General features: G+C 55.7%; 2 protein-coding genes across 3 annotated transcripts in view; one reads left to right on the forward strand and one right to left on the reverse strand.

Annotated features, from left to right (window-relative positions):
- IFT140 (intraflagellar transport 140) overlaps positions 1-14,456 on the reverse strand; it is a 61,551-nt gene that overhangs the window by 41,649 nt on the left and 5,446 nt on the right. For both annotated transcript variants that reach the window (XM_058680375.1, XM_058680376.1), the window contains exons 3-12: positions 9,839-9,960; positions 9,606-9,748; positions 9,048-9,223; positions 7,617-7,708; positions 7,125-7,231; positions 6,454-6,599; positions 5,602-5,805; positions 5,272-5,344; positions 2,223-2,314; positions 1,003-1,130 (exon numbers count right to left, since the gene is read on the reverse strand). In XM_058680375.1, coding sequence (XP_058536358.1) covers positions 1,003-1,130; positions 2,223-2,314; positions 5,272-5,344; positions 5,602-5,805; positions 6,454-6,599; positions 7,125-7,231; positions 7,617-7,708; positions 9,048-9,223; positions 9,606-9,748; positions 9,839-9,960 — 1,283 coding nt within the window. The remainder of the gene's footprint in view (positions 1-1,002; positions 1,131-2,222; positions 2,315-5,271; positions 5,345-5,601; positions 5,806-6,453; positions 6,600-7,124; positions 7,232-7,616; positions 7,709-9,047; positions 9,224-9,605; positions 9,749-9,838; positions 9,961-14,456) is intronic.
- TMEM204 (transmembrane protein 204) overlaps positions 1-14,456 on the forward strand; it is a 51,691-nt gene that overhangs the window by 28,241 nt on the left and 8,994 nt on the right. The window lies entirely within an intron of this gene.

Consider the following 14,456-nt stretch of genomic DNA (forward strand, 5'->3'; position numbering starts at 1 on the left):
TTTACTGCTTTCCAATCCAGAGAGAAGCAGCAGTCACCCTACAAGGCTCTGCTAGGGAAATCCCCTGGTTTGCAGCCTCAGGCAGCATTCCTGACCCTCCTCTATCGCTATTTCTTCAGTTCTGCCTACTCGGAGCCAGTCCAGGATGCTTGTCACCATCTGCCCTCAGACTCCTTCTGGCTAGGGGACTCCCGCATGGACGCTGCTGGGAGGCCAGGGCCACTGCCCGGCTGTGGGTGACAACAGCAAAAGGAACATGGAGCTGCAGGGCCAGTTCATCCTGCCCAGCAGGGGAGGTGTCAGCCTGTCCAGGACCGGCAGTGCTGCTCTGGTCTAAGAGTTGCTCTGATAATCTAATTTCATTCAATCTTTTGCAAATTCATGTTTTCTACTACAATATGATATCTGTGTTATCAGGTATTATAGTCGATTTTCCTTTATTTGCCTAGATTGTTAAAAATTGGTAAATGAACTTTTAAATGAACTTTTTTTTGAATAAAAAAAAAAAAAAAGAGTTGCTCCGTGCTGAGCCGGGGTGATCTGTGCCCTGCCCTGCTAGCACTTGCTGTCTCCGATGTCCTGTCATGTCCCGCCCACGGGGCTGACCCGGCTCCTGTGTTCCCACGCCCTTCACTCATTGCTCGTTCCATTTGGATGACGCGTCAGACTGCACCCTCTGTGCTGCCCTCACTCCCTTGAGTCCTGACAGATGCTGTCACCGCCTGGGTTCCACCCCGGCACCTGGGCCTGCGATGCTCTAAGGACCCCACTCTGACAGGAGCCCCAGGGACTTGGGCAGGCATGGTGTTCTTGCTTACCTACTCAACCCTCCCCTTCCCACACTGTTCCAGCGCCAAGCACAGAACGCAGGCCTCCATGTGAGGTGCTTCAAGATGCGAGGAGAGGATGGAAGGTTTTTGGCGTCTGCCCACTTCCTAACTATCGCATTGCCTCCTGACAAATTCAGAAAACACAACACTTTTATTAGGACAAAAATCGTACCTTCGGGAAAGATCGAAGCTTTTAAAGTGAGCCAAGTCTGTTCCGACAGCCAGGAAGTTTCCGCAGATGTCCAACAGGCAGGGATTCCCCTCACTCTCGGAGAAGAGCAGGAGCTGCTTGACCGTGCCCTGGGAACCGCAAGTTTGGGAAGGCAGCTTCGACCCGTTTCACTTTGCCACCAGACACCAGTGGCAGATCACGTCACATGCTGCACGCACTCGGTCGGCCCGTGTCACCCGTCACTGTGCTCAGTCCTCAGGGGACACAGGAGTGGGGTCCGCAGCGCCACAATCCACTCAGCTGCCAGCTCAAGCCCTGGAGGCTCTGCTTTTGAGCCATCTCCTTGCTAACGTGCCTGGAAGGGCAGTGGAGGATGGACCAAGTGCTTGGGCCATTGGCCCACAGGGGAGACCTGGGAGAGGCCCTGGGCTCCTGGCTTCAGGCCTTTCTCGTTCTGGCTGTTGCAGCCATCTGGGGAGTGAAGCCCATGATCTCTCCTTCTGTCTCTCTATTTTATCTCTATCTTTCAAATAAATAAATAAACCTTACAGAAAAAGAAAAGAAACACATCGCAAGGACAGCTCTACCTGGAGTTTGTGAAGGTGGCCTTGTTTGGAGAGAGGAAGTGAAAGATCTTCTGGCTTAGGAGGACCCAGGGGAGTGAGCAAACACTGCGGGGCCAGGCCATGCTACCTACAGTCAAGGATGGCCAAGGGCGCCCAGTGCCACCGCAGGAGCAGAGAGGTGAGGCACCCCTCTGCCAAAGCCTGCTGACATCTGGATGTTGAGGGGACAGCACCCCAGTTGTGGCAGTCTAGGTGACACAGAAAGCTCACATAGCACATGGGTTCTTTGGGCTGGGTCCCATGAGCCTGTGGGGGGATATGAGCAGGGTGAGAGCACCCTGCACGACCCAAACAGAACAAAAACGGGTGCGGGAGGCTCCACCACCCTGGAGGCCAGGGCTGTAAGATATGGGTGGGAAAGGACCTGTCCAAAGACTCCACATCCCGACTGACAGCCAAGCAGGAAACTTAGCAACCACTTCCTCCCACTTCACGGCCCTGGGAATAGCCTCTCTCTGCCTCCAGGACCCTAATGTCACAGCAGCCACAGACAGCTGCAGCCCGGCCCGTGGAGCTAAGGAACAAGCGGCTGCAGTCACGCCTGAAACTAGCCTGATTCACCTGCACAGCCACTGCTGGAACAGCGGCACTCACCTGCCAGGTACGAACTTGGACTTGGTTGGGCTGCACTGTGTAAACGCTTTCTTCATGCATTGCTAGCACCGGGGACTCACACAAGAAGGTGCCTGAAACCAAAGGCAGCTGACTGTTAGCCCCTTCAGGTTAGGAAGCCTCTTCCAGGGCAGCTGTTCGAGCTAGAGAAGATGCCAAACAAGACCATCACAGCTGGGCACAGTGCGATAGCCCAGTGGCTACAGCCCTCGCCTTGCACGCTAGGATCCCTTATGGGTACTGGTTCGTGTCCTGGCTGCTCCATTTCCCATCCAGCTCCCTGCCTGTGGCCTGGATGGCCCAAAGTCTCGGGACCCTGCATCTGCATGGGAGACCTGGAAGAAGCTCCTGGTTTTGGACTGGCTCAACTCCAGCCACTGAAGTCACTTGTGGAGTGAATTGGTAGATGGAAGATCTTCCTCCGTCTCTCCTTCTCTCTCTGTAAATCTGACTTCCCCATAAAATAAACAAATCTTAAAAAAAAAAAGCCTAATACACCATCGCTTTTTGCCCTTTTGGCTAAGATTAAGTAAGACCAGTGCACCAGGGCCGGTGCTTGGTGCAGTAGGTTAAGCTTCTGCCTATAGTCTTGGCATCCTATATGAGTACTGGTTCGTGTCCTGACTGCTCCCCTTCCCATCCAGCTCCCTGCCTGTGGCCTGGGGAACACTGCAGGACGGCCCAAGGCCTTGGGCTCCTGCACCCGCGTGGGAGCCCAGGAGGAAGCTCCTGACTCTTAGTTGTTGACCATCCCAGCTCCTACCACAGCAGCCATTTGAGGAAGATCTCTTTTCCTTTGTGCAACTCTGCCTCTCAAATAAAAAAAATCTTTGTAAAAGTTTTAAAGTTTTAAAATTTATTTTTACTGGAAAGGCAGATTTACAGAGCAAAAGAATAAATAGTCTTAAAATAAAGAAAGAAACAAACAAAAGAAGGAAAGGTCAACGACCAATGCATCCGAGCTGGAGCTAACACGGTGGTGCTAACGCTGCGACCTGTGATGCTGGCATTCCGTCATGGTGCTAGTTTGACTGTCCAGTCTCCCTCTAACAGCTTAGAAAAAGCGGCGTAAGACGGCCCAAGTGCTGGGTCTCTGTGCTCAGGGGGAGACCCAGAGGCAGCTCCTGCCTGGCCTGGCTCACCCCAGCTGTTGTTAACCATCTGGGGAATAAATCAGTGGCTGCAAGGTTTGCCTTTTCCCTCTCTCTGTAACTATGCTTTTAATTAACAACAACAACAACAAAAAAACAAAACAAAACAAAAAAAAGACAAACACATCACACATGAGAGTGCCTGGATTGAGACCCATCTCCTCTCCACATTCTGGTTGCTAGCTAACACACAGCCAGGAGGTAGCAGGGCTCCTGGGTCCTTGCCAGCCCTGTGGGAGACCTAGACTGAGCCCAGCTCCTGGCTTCAGCCACGCCTGTGGGAGACCTAGACTGAGCCCAGCTCCCGGCTTCAGCCACGCCTGTGGGAGACCTAGACTGAGCCCAGCTCCCGGCTTCAGCCACGCCTGTGGGAGACCTAGACTGAGCCCCAGCTCCCAGCTTCAGCCACGCCTGTGGGAGACCTAGACTGAGCCCAGCTCCCAGCTTCAGCCAGCCACGCCTGTGGGAGACCTAGACTGAGCCCCAGCTCCCGGCTTCAGCCACGCCTGTGGGAGACCTAGACTGAGCCCCAGCTCCCGGCTTCAGCCACGCCTGTGGGAGACCTAGACTGAGCCCCAGCTCCCGGCTTCAGCCACGCCTGTGGGAGACCTAGACTGAGCCCAGCTCCTGGCTTCAGCCAGCCCAGTCCATGGTAATGAGCCAGTGGATAGAGGAGCTCTCGGGATGCGTCAAACAGTTCAGGGAAGGAAGAAAGCGGAGATGCTAGAAGGGAGAAAAGCAGTGTTCTCAGCAGAGCTGGTCACCACCTGCCTCACAGGAATTCGCTGCCTATGCCTGCAGGCCAGCAGTGTCAACACCCCAAAGGCAGGAGGTGGCCCAGCAGGCAGTCTCTCCAGAACAGGGTGACAGTATGGTGACAGGTCCTCCTGAGGCTGGGAGTTAGGGCAAGACACTGCTCAGGGCACCTGAGCTCACCAGAGACCCGGTGGGGGAGGCGGGGGACCTAGCTTTGTTTCTGACTCCAGCTTTCTCCTCACACACGCTCTGGGGAGACAGCGGCGGAGGCCTCAAGCAGTAGGGAGAGCCGAGCTGGGCTCCTGCCTTTAGCATGGCCCAGCCTGCCTGTTCTGGCCATTTGGGGAATAGGTGGGAGATCTCTGTCATTGAAATAAAGTGAGAATAAATACATAAAAGGAGAGCACTGATGGCTACTGCACCATGCTTGACCACGTCCATGGGATGTGCGACCCGTCAGGGCCCAACCCTGGCCCTGCGACCACGTCCTGGCATGGGGAATTTGCTCCAGGCCAACAAGCCCATCCCCATGTGAAGGAGGCAGATTTCAATGGACAACACTCGAGCTGGCAATCACCAGGGAGGACCACGGCAGCCGCAGAAGCTGGGAGGAGCAGCAAGGACGATCCTTCCCTGGAGTCTGCAGAGGGAGTGCGGCCTGGCTGTGGGACCAGCCCCTGGGTCCTCCGAGCCATCACACAAAAGCAAGAGAGCCTGCAGTGCTCTGTCACGGAAGAAAACTCCCAGGGAGCTGGCCGGTGTACGCACGGGTACAGGAGATGGACGGCACCTCTGATGGGGTCTGATCTGGCTCCACTGCTGCCTGGGGACAGGTGGGAGGTGAACCCTTGCCTGCCAGGAAGCCAGCAGCCCTGGATCTGAGATGCTTGGCAGTCGGGAGCCAGGGTGGCTCTCTGAAAATTGCAGCTGCCCTGACCAGGTTCAGGAGGGTGTGGCCTGGCAGTGTGGGCTCTGCAAATGCAGGCTGAGGCACGAGGGCCAACTCAAGGGTCCCTCATCCATGCCAGACCAGTGACCACTCCACAGTGGCCAGCACCCCTCTCATTAGCTGGTGAGAACATACAATAGGGTGGCGTAGTGTGGCCCCTCGGGGTGACACTCACCTGCACTCCGCAGCACAGCCCCCGAAGGCTCGAAGATCACCACCTGCTTTCCATTCCAGACGGCAACAGCATCCTACAACAACCACCACACTGAAAACTAACGGTCAAGAAGAGCGGCATGGACCCCACGGCTCGCTGCTGTCCCCGCTTTGAGCACTGCTGAGTGTCCCCACTCTGTCCATCACATAGACTTGGGCCATGGAGCCCCCCGCAGGCAGTTTAACGGCAGTTTTACCCCTGGGTTGTCACTACACGAGCACAGCACCCAGTGGACTCAGAGCGGAGGCTGGGCCCACCCCCCAGCCCCCAGAGCTTCCCGTCAGCACCCACCTTGGTGGTAAACACGCCACTGACGTGCATGTCTGTGCGCAGGCTGTGTGCTGCCCCCGCCGATGGGAAGGACACGTACAGTGAGCTTGGCGAGATCTGCACAGCGGCCACTTGCTGGTGGAAATGCAACGACAGGGCCTGCTCCTGAAGGATCACCACGGAGCTGGCAACATTCACCGCCAGAAGGCTCTTCCTGGAGCCCCACTTCACGTCCACATTAGGAGGAATGGAGCCAAAAATGAGACACAGCCGAAGCAAGGCACAGTAATCCGGGAGGGGTACACCCAGACACGCACGCAAGCAGACACTATGACCCAGCTGGGACGGCCCTCAATCCCCACCATCCCACTACCAGTCTCGGTTTCTGTGTGCCCAGGCAGGTGTCACAGCCTAGCCCAGCTGCGTCGCATCCAGCTCTTGAGCACACCGCCGGTGGCGCGGCTCAGCTAGGCTCACCTGCCCCCAGTCCCCGCTCACACGAATGACGTTGGGTACTGCCACCTTGTCCAGTCTGGCCCTCCTCCAGCCCTGGTTCTCTTGCTCAAATACTTCCAAAAGCAGGGCTAAGCCAGGCCAAAGCTGGGAACTGGGAGCTCAATCCAGGTCTCCCACGAGAGCGGCACAGACCCAAGCCTGCTGCCTCCCAGGGTGAGCGTGAGCAAGGAGCTGCAGCCAAGGGCGCAGCTAGGACTCACACTCAGGCACTCAATCTAGGAGCCAGGCGCCCTGCCCAGCACCTCCAGCCACTGTGCCCAACGCCCTCCCCTGAAGCTCGGCACAGGTTCAGTGGTCACTTCCTGTACTTTTCTACAGCAGTGGATGAGTGCGCCTAGGGCTGCTGCAGAGCCGTACCTCTATTTGCACGATGCTTCCCTCCAGTTCAGCAGGCGACTGAGGGGCCCACCTGTCTTTGCCTTCTACCCAGAGGCTGCTCAGGGGGCCTGGCACTTTCTTCCACATGGCCACTCGCCCTCTGTCAGTGCCAGCTGCCAGGAGGCCTGCAGGAGACAACAAATGCCTGCTCACTGAGTGGGAAGAGTAATGGCGACAAGCTCCCTTCCCTGGGCACCGCTCCCTCAGTCCAGCTCTGCAGCCTTGTGCCCGGCGGCACCTTTGCTGGCAGCCGCTGCTCCCCCGCAGCCCAGCTGACAGAGGTGCTGGCCACATGGCCTTCTCTGGCAAGCTCACCTGCTGTGCTTCACGCTGCCTTCCTGGTGAAGGGACACCAAGTCAGTTTGTTTCTGGTTCTCCTGTGTCCTGTGTGTACATGTATCTGCACACGCGTGGACCGCTACCCCACTCCCCCCACCGCCAGTCTGTGGGATTTCAGAGGGGGCAGGTCAAGGTGACACAGCCAGCCCCACACCGTGGACTTAACCCTCTGGTCACCATGTGCTTCCCTCCTCTGCGCCGGCACCCGGGTCACTCAGACGAACGACTGGAGCACTCCGAGAGCTGCGTGGGCCCTGCAGCCTGAGCACCCCCAGCCCCCGCCTGCGCTGGAGCCCCCAGGCCTGTCTCACCTTTGATGGCGCAGTAACAGACGCAGTTTAAGTTCTCCCCCCTTTCAAAGCCGCAGGCCTCCTCCAGACTCAGCATGTAATTCTCTTCTCGTCCTAAATCCCAGAACCTACAGACGGAAGCAAGCCAGCGGGAGAGGCCGTGTGAGCGGTCCCCACCTGTGGCACACGCGCTGAAGCTGGAGAGGCCTGGCACTGAGACCGCAGCTGCTGCCTTGGGACTGTGTGTGCCCTGTTCACAGGCGCTTACTGCTGACACTGGGTGACACGGCCAGGGGAGACAAAAGCCCGACTTCATGCATACTAAGCTCAAGGGGCAGGCAACGCAGCTGCACGGGCACCTGGCGGGGGGCACTGTCCCCGGGCTGGGTTAATTGAGCACCGATTTGATAAGCGCATTGGACTGAATTCACGGGGCCTGCTGTGTCCTGAGGACACCTCGCCGGGGCCTGAGGACACCTCGCCGGGGTGGCATGTTGTGAAGACGGCTGTCACCTGAGGACCGGCTCCCCTAGGGCTGTCACCAGGAGGCTGTCCTCAATCAGGATGATGTCTGCTGGGTGACCTGTCTTCCCGCTCAACTTCACCTGGAAAGGAAGATCTGAGAGAAGCATGGGGCTCTCGCCGAGGCTGCTGGTCCCAGTCTGGAACCCTGAACTTCGTGCTCACCACATCACGGGGACTCAGTGGAGGACATGAATGGTGGACAACAGAGATCTGAGGCACATGGGCTACAGCCAATGGCAACTCTTGCACAAGTAACAGCCACCCAGAGCATGGGGCGCCCCTCAGCACACACCCAGGGTGGTTTAAGTTGGGTGGGAGCTCTGTGTCCCCTATCCATTGTGCAGAGAAATGGGCTGGGTCCCCAGCAGCTAGTGGGTGGCTGGGCAGGTATCTAAGGCCAGCTGTCAAGGGCTGACCCATGTGTCCTCCAGAGTTCACGCACCACAGTCTTCTCCCAAGTGGCTGATGGCAGAGGGGGCCCTCAGGAGGAGACACAGTGGAGTGAGGTCACAGGGTGGTGAGGCCTGAGCTGAGAGGGCTGCGGCCTCTCCGCAGAGTCCTCCCCCCCAGAGTCCTCTCCCCCAGGCCTCACACTGCAGGCGCATGGATGAGCTGGCGCTTCCCTGCGAGACTCCAGCTGCCAAGACTGCACCTGGGGAATGCCTGCCATTAGACCGCAGGCCTGTGGTGCTGGCAGGAGAACCCGAGCTACGACACAGGTCCACACTCTGAGAGAACATGATGGGATCTGCAGTGACTCACACAAAACCACAAAACCCTAGCACTGTCATCTGCAAGGACATCTTGCCTTCTCCAAGGGCATGGACTGCTACGGGGAGGCCAAGAAGCCCACAAGGCAAAGGCAAAGGACGGCGGCGTCCCTGGTGAGCTGCATGGCACACATGCCTCCCCAGCAAGGCCCCAGAGCTGACACGGAGGGGCGCCCTCAGGGACACAGTGTGTCTTTCATGCCTATCCAACCAAACACTGTGACGGCCCCCGATGCCCACCCCAGGTAAGAAGGTGCCTCTCTGTGGGCACACAGGAAAGGCTGGTGCTGAGACGCTGCCAGCAGACCCTGACAGACCACACCTACTGATGAGTGCTGAGTGAGCTCCTAGATGCGCTTCAGCTGCACTTGGCTGGAAAACAGGGGCAGCATGGCCACCTCAGCTCGCCCTACCGTGGGGGCAAAAGCTGCTGGATGGGAGTGGTGCGGGTCTTTGTCCACAGTCCTTGCACTAACAAGTGGGGGGCACGGCCTGCAAGCATGCCCAGGTGCCTACTGCTCCCACACCAGCACTGTCCTCTCTGGTTCCCCTATGAGCTGAGCACCGATGATAGACCAACACCTTCGCAGCCGTGTGGCCCTGACAGAGAGCAGCCCGAACAGGCCTCTCAGGCCCACACTCCCACTACCTTCATCACTTCCTCAGCTTCACCAGCAGGCGTAACCGTGTACAGCGACAGCAGCAGGTTCTCTGTGACCACTACCAGCGACTCCCTCTTCTCAACGTAGAACATCTTCTGGATGGAGCCGTCTGTGGAAGCCATGCATGTCGTCTTGCCTTTCTTGTCCACGTAGTGCACCGTCCCTGGGGGTACAGGAGTGGGTCACCAAGCAGCCCTCCCAGTGTTTGAGGTAACTGCTCAGGCTGTCATCTCGGACTGACTCTACAGCCCGGCAGCCCTGCTCAGTTCGGGCCACTGAAGTCAGATGTACCCACACGCCTGCACTTGGGGCTCAAGGGTGACCCTGACTGTGGCCCATGCCTCGCCCCCTCTTAGGGCACGGCTATGCTGACCGCCGGGCCCCGGGGTCTCTCCATCCCTCTTCCTCCCTTTCCCCGCAGCTGCTCCTTCTGCCTTCACCCTCCATTCTGGGCACAGAGCCTGGCACATGGTCTCCATCACCTGTGAGTACACATCCCCCTCCCCCAGTGTTCTGTCTTCCAGCAGGGCAGTGAAGTCCCGCACCATCTGTCAGACTGACAAAGAGTGACAGCCCCTCCTGGGAGCCCATCTTCGGGAAACTTCCAAAGCTGCTTTTCCTCCAGTTAAACATGTCCAGGGCTTTCTCGTCACCACTCACAGCCGCCTTGGCCAACTGGACCAGGTCCCTGGAAGTAAGCATGGCAATGTGGTCAGGACTGCAGCACCGTTTCCGGGGGGTAGGGGCAGGCGCCACACCCAGGGAGCCCCGCACTTACTCGCCAGGAGGGGGCAAGCGGAAGATGCACTGAGTGAGGTGTTTTCCATACTCGTGTTTCAGCAAGGGCACACCTTGGACTCGACCCCTCTGATCCAATCTCCACAACAGCAGAACCCCGAGCTGGAAAAAGCAACGTCATCAGGGCTCGACACACGGGAAAGCACAAGGCTGCTACTGGGCAAAGCATTTCTCTTTTGTTTACTGGATTTATTGGAAAGGCAGAAACAGAGAGAGACAGAGAGAGAGAGGTTGGTCACCCAGTGGTTCATTATCCAAACGCTCCTAATAGCCCAGGGAGGGCTGGGCTTGGCCAAAGCCGGGAGCCAGGAAGCCCACCTGAGTCTCCTGCCGATGACGGGTGCGGAGCACAGGGCCCAGGGTGTGCATCAGGTCGGCTCAGGAGCAGAGCTGGGGATGAGACCAGGACGCTCCCTCCAATCAGGACGTCGTGTCCCTGCAGCATCGCCCACTATACTATAAGCTTACGGGTTTTTTGTTTGTTTTTTTTACACAAAACTTTGACCTCTACTTAGTTAAAACTTCAACAATTCAACAGCCTTTAAAGAAAGGAGTGAGGGGCCTGGAATGGTAGCCTAGCAGCTAAAGCCCTTGCCTTGCACACGTCAGGATGCCATATGGGTGCTGGCTCTAATCCCAGCTGCTCCACTTCCCATCCAACTCCCTGCTTGTGGCCGGGGAAAGCAGTGGAGGACAGCCCAAAGCCTTGGGACCCTACACCCACGCGGGAGACCTGGAAGAAGCTCCCGGCTCATGGCTTCTGATCGACTCAGCTCTAGCCACTGCAGCCACTTGGGGAGTGAATCATCGGACAGAAGATCTTCCTGTCTGCTCTCTTCCTCTCTGTGTATCTGACTTTGCAATAAAAATAAAAAATATACCTTAATAAAAGGAAGGAAGGAAGGAGGAAAGAAGGAAGGAAGGAGTGAGTGAGTCAGAGGAGGGGCCAATGCTGTGGCTTAGTGGGCTGTTCCTGCCTGGATGGCAGCACGCTAACCCAGCTCCTTGCTGTGTCTGGGGGAGCAGCAGAGATCACCAGGCTCCTGGGCCCTGAGTGCCCATCGGGGAGACTGCAAGAAGCTCTGGCTCTTGGACTTCGCCTGGCTTGACCCTGGGCACAGTTATTAGGGAGTAAACCAGCAGACAAATGAGCTCTCTCTCTTTCTCTGTAACTCTTTCAAATATATAAAATAATAATAAAAAAGTAAAAAAAAAAACCTAAAACACCTCACCTATACTCTCTCCCTACCTGCAATCCCAACATTTTTTTTAAAGCTTTTAAAAATTCAGGATAAGCTCCCTGCTTGTGGCCTGGGAAAGCAGGAGAGGACGGCCCAAAGCCTTGGGACACTGCACCCGCGTGGGAGACCCGGAAGAGGTTCCAGGTTTCTGGCTTCGGATCGGCGCGCACCGGCCCGTTGCGGCTCACTTGGGGAGTGAATCATCGGATGGAAGATCTTCCTCTCTGTCTCTCCTCCTCTGTGTATATCTGGCTGTAATAAAATGAATAAATCTTTAAAAAAAAAAAATTCAGGATAAATTCAGATCTTAAGGGGGCCTGGCCAGGTTTGGTTGTGATAACACAGTACAAAACACCAAATGCCAAGGTGAAATGGCCTGTGCCAATAGGGAATGCAGCACCCAACCAGCACACCTCCCACTGATTTAGGTGAGGGACGAGTGTGTGATGGGCAGAGCTGGGAAGAGCTGCAATACTCATCGGTTCCAATGGAGGTCGGGGCTCAGAATAGAACCAACCCAGGGATTACGACCACCAGCTGATCGGAGTGATGGACTGTGGCGGGCACTGTGCTTACCAGTAGTGTATTTAGGAGCCTGGACTGGGAACACCTCAAAGTTTCTTTGGGGATTCCCCTGAACAAAATGGAGGAATCAAAACATTAACCAAGAAAAGATAGAAGATGGAGTAGATCAATCAGCCACCTCAGCTATATGTTTGCAGCGAAAAACTGGACAAGGGGAAACTCTAAGATGGACTATGTCAATCAGTGGACTCTGCACCAGCCTCATCGTACCTGGACTGTTGCTGATCTAATTGATCGAGGTGACGCTCTGCTGGCTCTGCCCTCAAACCTGAGAGGGCCTCCCTAAGAGGCCGTTGAACTTGACTGGACAAGTGGGATGCTGGACTCTGTATGGTGTGAGCTTTTAATTAGGGAGTCTCGGAGGAACCTGGGCTGTGGTTATGTATCAAGGTGGGGGGACTCACCATGGGGGAGGGGTTTGGGGTGAAGGGGGGAGAATCCCAGTACCTATAAAATTGTGTCATGTAATACACTGTAATTAATGAATAAATGAATAGAAAAAAAATTCAGATCTTAGACACTGAAAGTGCAGAAAACCCCAGACAACAAAACCAACACAGGCTCCTGTTGGATCCCACGTGCTGTGGGGCACCCCCTTTATTTATTCTAAATGCAGACTGATACAGGGAAACGCAGACAGATCTACCCACTGGCTCACTCTGTAAATGGGTGTCACCTTGGGGTCATCCAGGCCGAAGCCAGGAGCCTGGAGCTCCACTCTGGGTCTCCCGTGTAAGTGGTGGGCACCCAAAGACTTGGGTCACCAATTCCTGCTTTCACAGGAGCATACACGGGCAGCTAGGTTGGAGGTACCGCAGTATGGATTTTTTTTTTTTTTTAAGATTTATTCATTTTATTACAGCCAGATATACACAGAGGAGAGACAGAGAGGAAGATCTTCCGTCTGATAATTCACTCCCCAAGTGAGCCGCAACGGGCTGATGCGCGCCGATCTGATGTCAAGGCGAGGACTTTAGCCACTAGGCCATGCCGCTGGGCCCCGCAGTATGGATTTAAACTGGTACTCCAGTCTGCAATGCTAGAGTTGCATGCAGAAGCCTAACCCCTAGGCTGTAATGCTGGTTCCTGCTGTAACCCATTTCTGAGATACAATCACCAGGAGGCCCCGAGACATCCTGCGTGCACTGGGCTGGGACAGTGTTCAGACCTGTGAGTTGTGTAGTTGGGCACATGGGGCAGGACGCTGACCTGGCTGGCCTGGTCGTGCTCTGGCACCTCCTGGGGGAGTGGCCTTTGCTGCCTGGAGGAAGCTGCTGTGCACAGCCCTCCGCGAGGTGTCAGGGTTGGGCAGCCTCCTCGTGGGCAGGGCCCCCCGCAACAGCCCAGGGCTCTTCAGCAAGACAGGTTTGTTTCTTCACCGCTGGCTCTGCTCCACCAACCATCCACATACGCCAGTGTGGACTACAGGATTCTAATCCACATGACACTGTCATCCAAGCTGCTTTATCTCCTCCTGCGGTTGTGATGGGGGAGCTCCTGCTCATGTGGCCCATCGCAAAGGGTGCGGCGGGGGTTATGAGCACTTCCTGACTTTCTGAGATCTTCCAGTCTCACTGTCCTGTGCCGGCTCAGGACCAGTCGTCCCTCCACCGAGCCCTGGTTCCTTTTTTTGGAGGGAAATACTAGGAACCAAGGGTTGGGTTGTTACGCCTCACCCCTCTAGCATGGAGTGCACAGACCCCAGTGCTCGACAACATTAACTGTAGAGGGAATTAGGATTTTTTAAAAAAAATTATTTGAAAGGCAGATTTTTACAGAGAGAGGTCTTCCATCTAACTCACTCATGAAATAGCTGCAATGGCCAGAGCTAAGCTGATCCTAAATCAGGAACTGGGAGCTTCTTCCAGGTCTCCCACAGGGGTGCAGGGTCCCAAGGCTTTGGGCCGTCCTCGACTGCTTTCCCAGACCACAGGCAGAGAGCTGGATGGCAAGTGGAGCCGCTGGAATTAGAGCCAGCGCCCATATGGGATCCTTACACTTGGAGGTAGAGAAGCCTGCTATGTCACCACACCAGCCATAGAAACAGGATTTCTTTCTTTCTCTTTCTTTTCTTTTCTCTCTCTCTCTCTCTCTCTTTCTTTCAAGATTTATTTATTACAAAGTCAGATATACAGAGAGGAGGAGAGACAGAGAGGAAGATCTTCTGTCCGATGATTCACTCCCCAAGTGAGCCGCAACGGCCGGTGCGCGCCGATCCGAAGCCGGGAACCAGGAACCTCTTCCGGGTCTCCCATGTGGGTGCAGGGTTCCAAGGCTTTGGGCCGTCCTTGAGCACGCCGCCGGGCCCAGAAACAGGATTTCAAACTAAGCTCAGGTACAGGAGTCATTCGTGGAAAGCTGTACAAGACCTGCACAGAGGCCTGAACCGTGGAGGAGTGGGCTAAGCCGCTACCTGCAACTGAAGATGACTTGGGTTTCAGGCCCTGCATACATTGTGGGGGATGAGGAGGAAGCTCCTGGCTTCTGATGGACTAGCTCTGGCTGTTGCAGCCATTCATTTGTTTGGGGAGTGAACCAGCAGACAAATGATCTCTCCCTGTCTCTTCTCTCTGTAACTCTGACTTTTCAACAAAAATAAATCTTAAAAAAAAAAAAATCCAGTGTGAGCACACACAGTGTAGAGACACATTACGAGAAGGACTCTTCCCTTAGCCACGTGAGGACAAGAAGAAAACCATGGCTTGTGTTTAGAACCGTCTCCAGAAAACAAAACATTAAAAATAATGTTCACACAGTGAGACAAGCCACACA

The sequence above is a fragment of the Ochotona princeps genome, chromosome 24 (assembly GCF_030435755.1).
Source record: "Ochotona princeps isolate mOchPri1 chromosome 24, mOchPri1.hap1, whole genome shotgun sequence".
NCBI lineage: Eukaryota > Metazoa > Chordata > Mammalia > Lagomorpha > Ochotonidae > Ochotona > Ochotona princeps.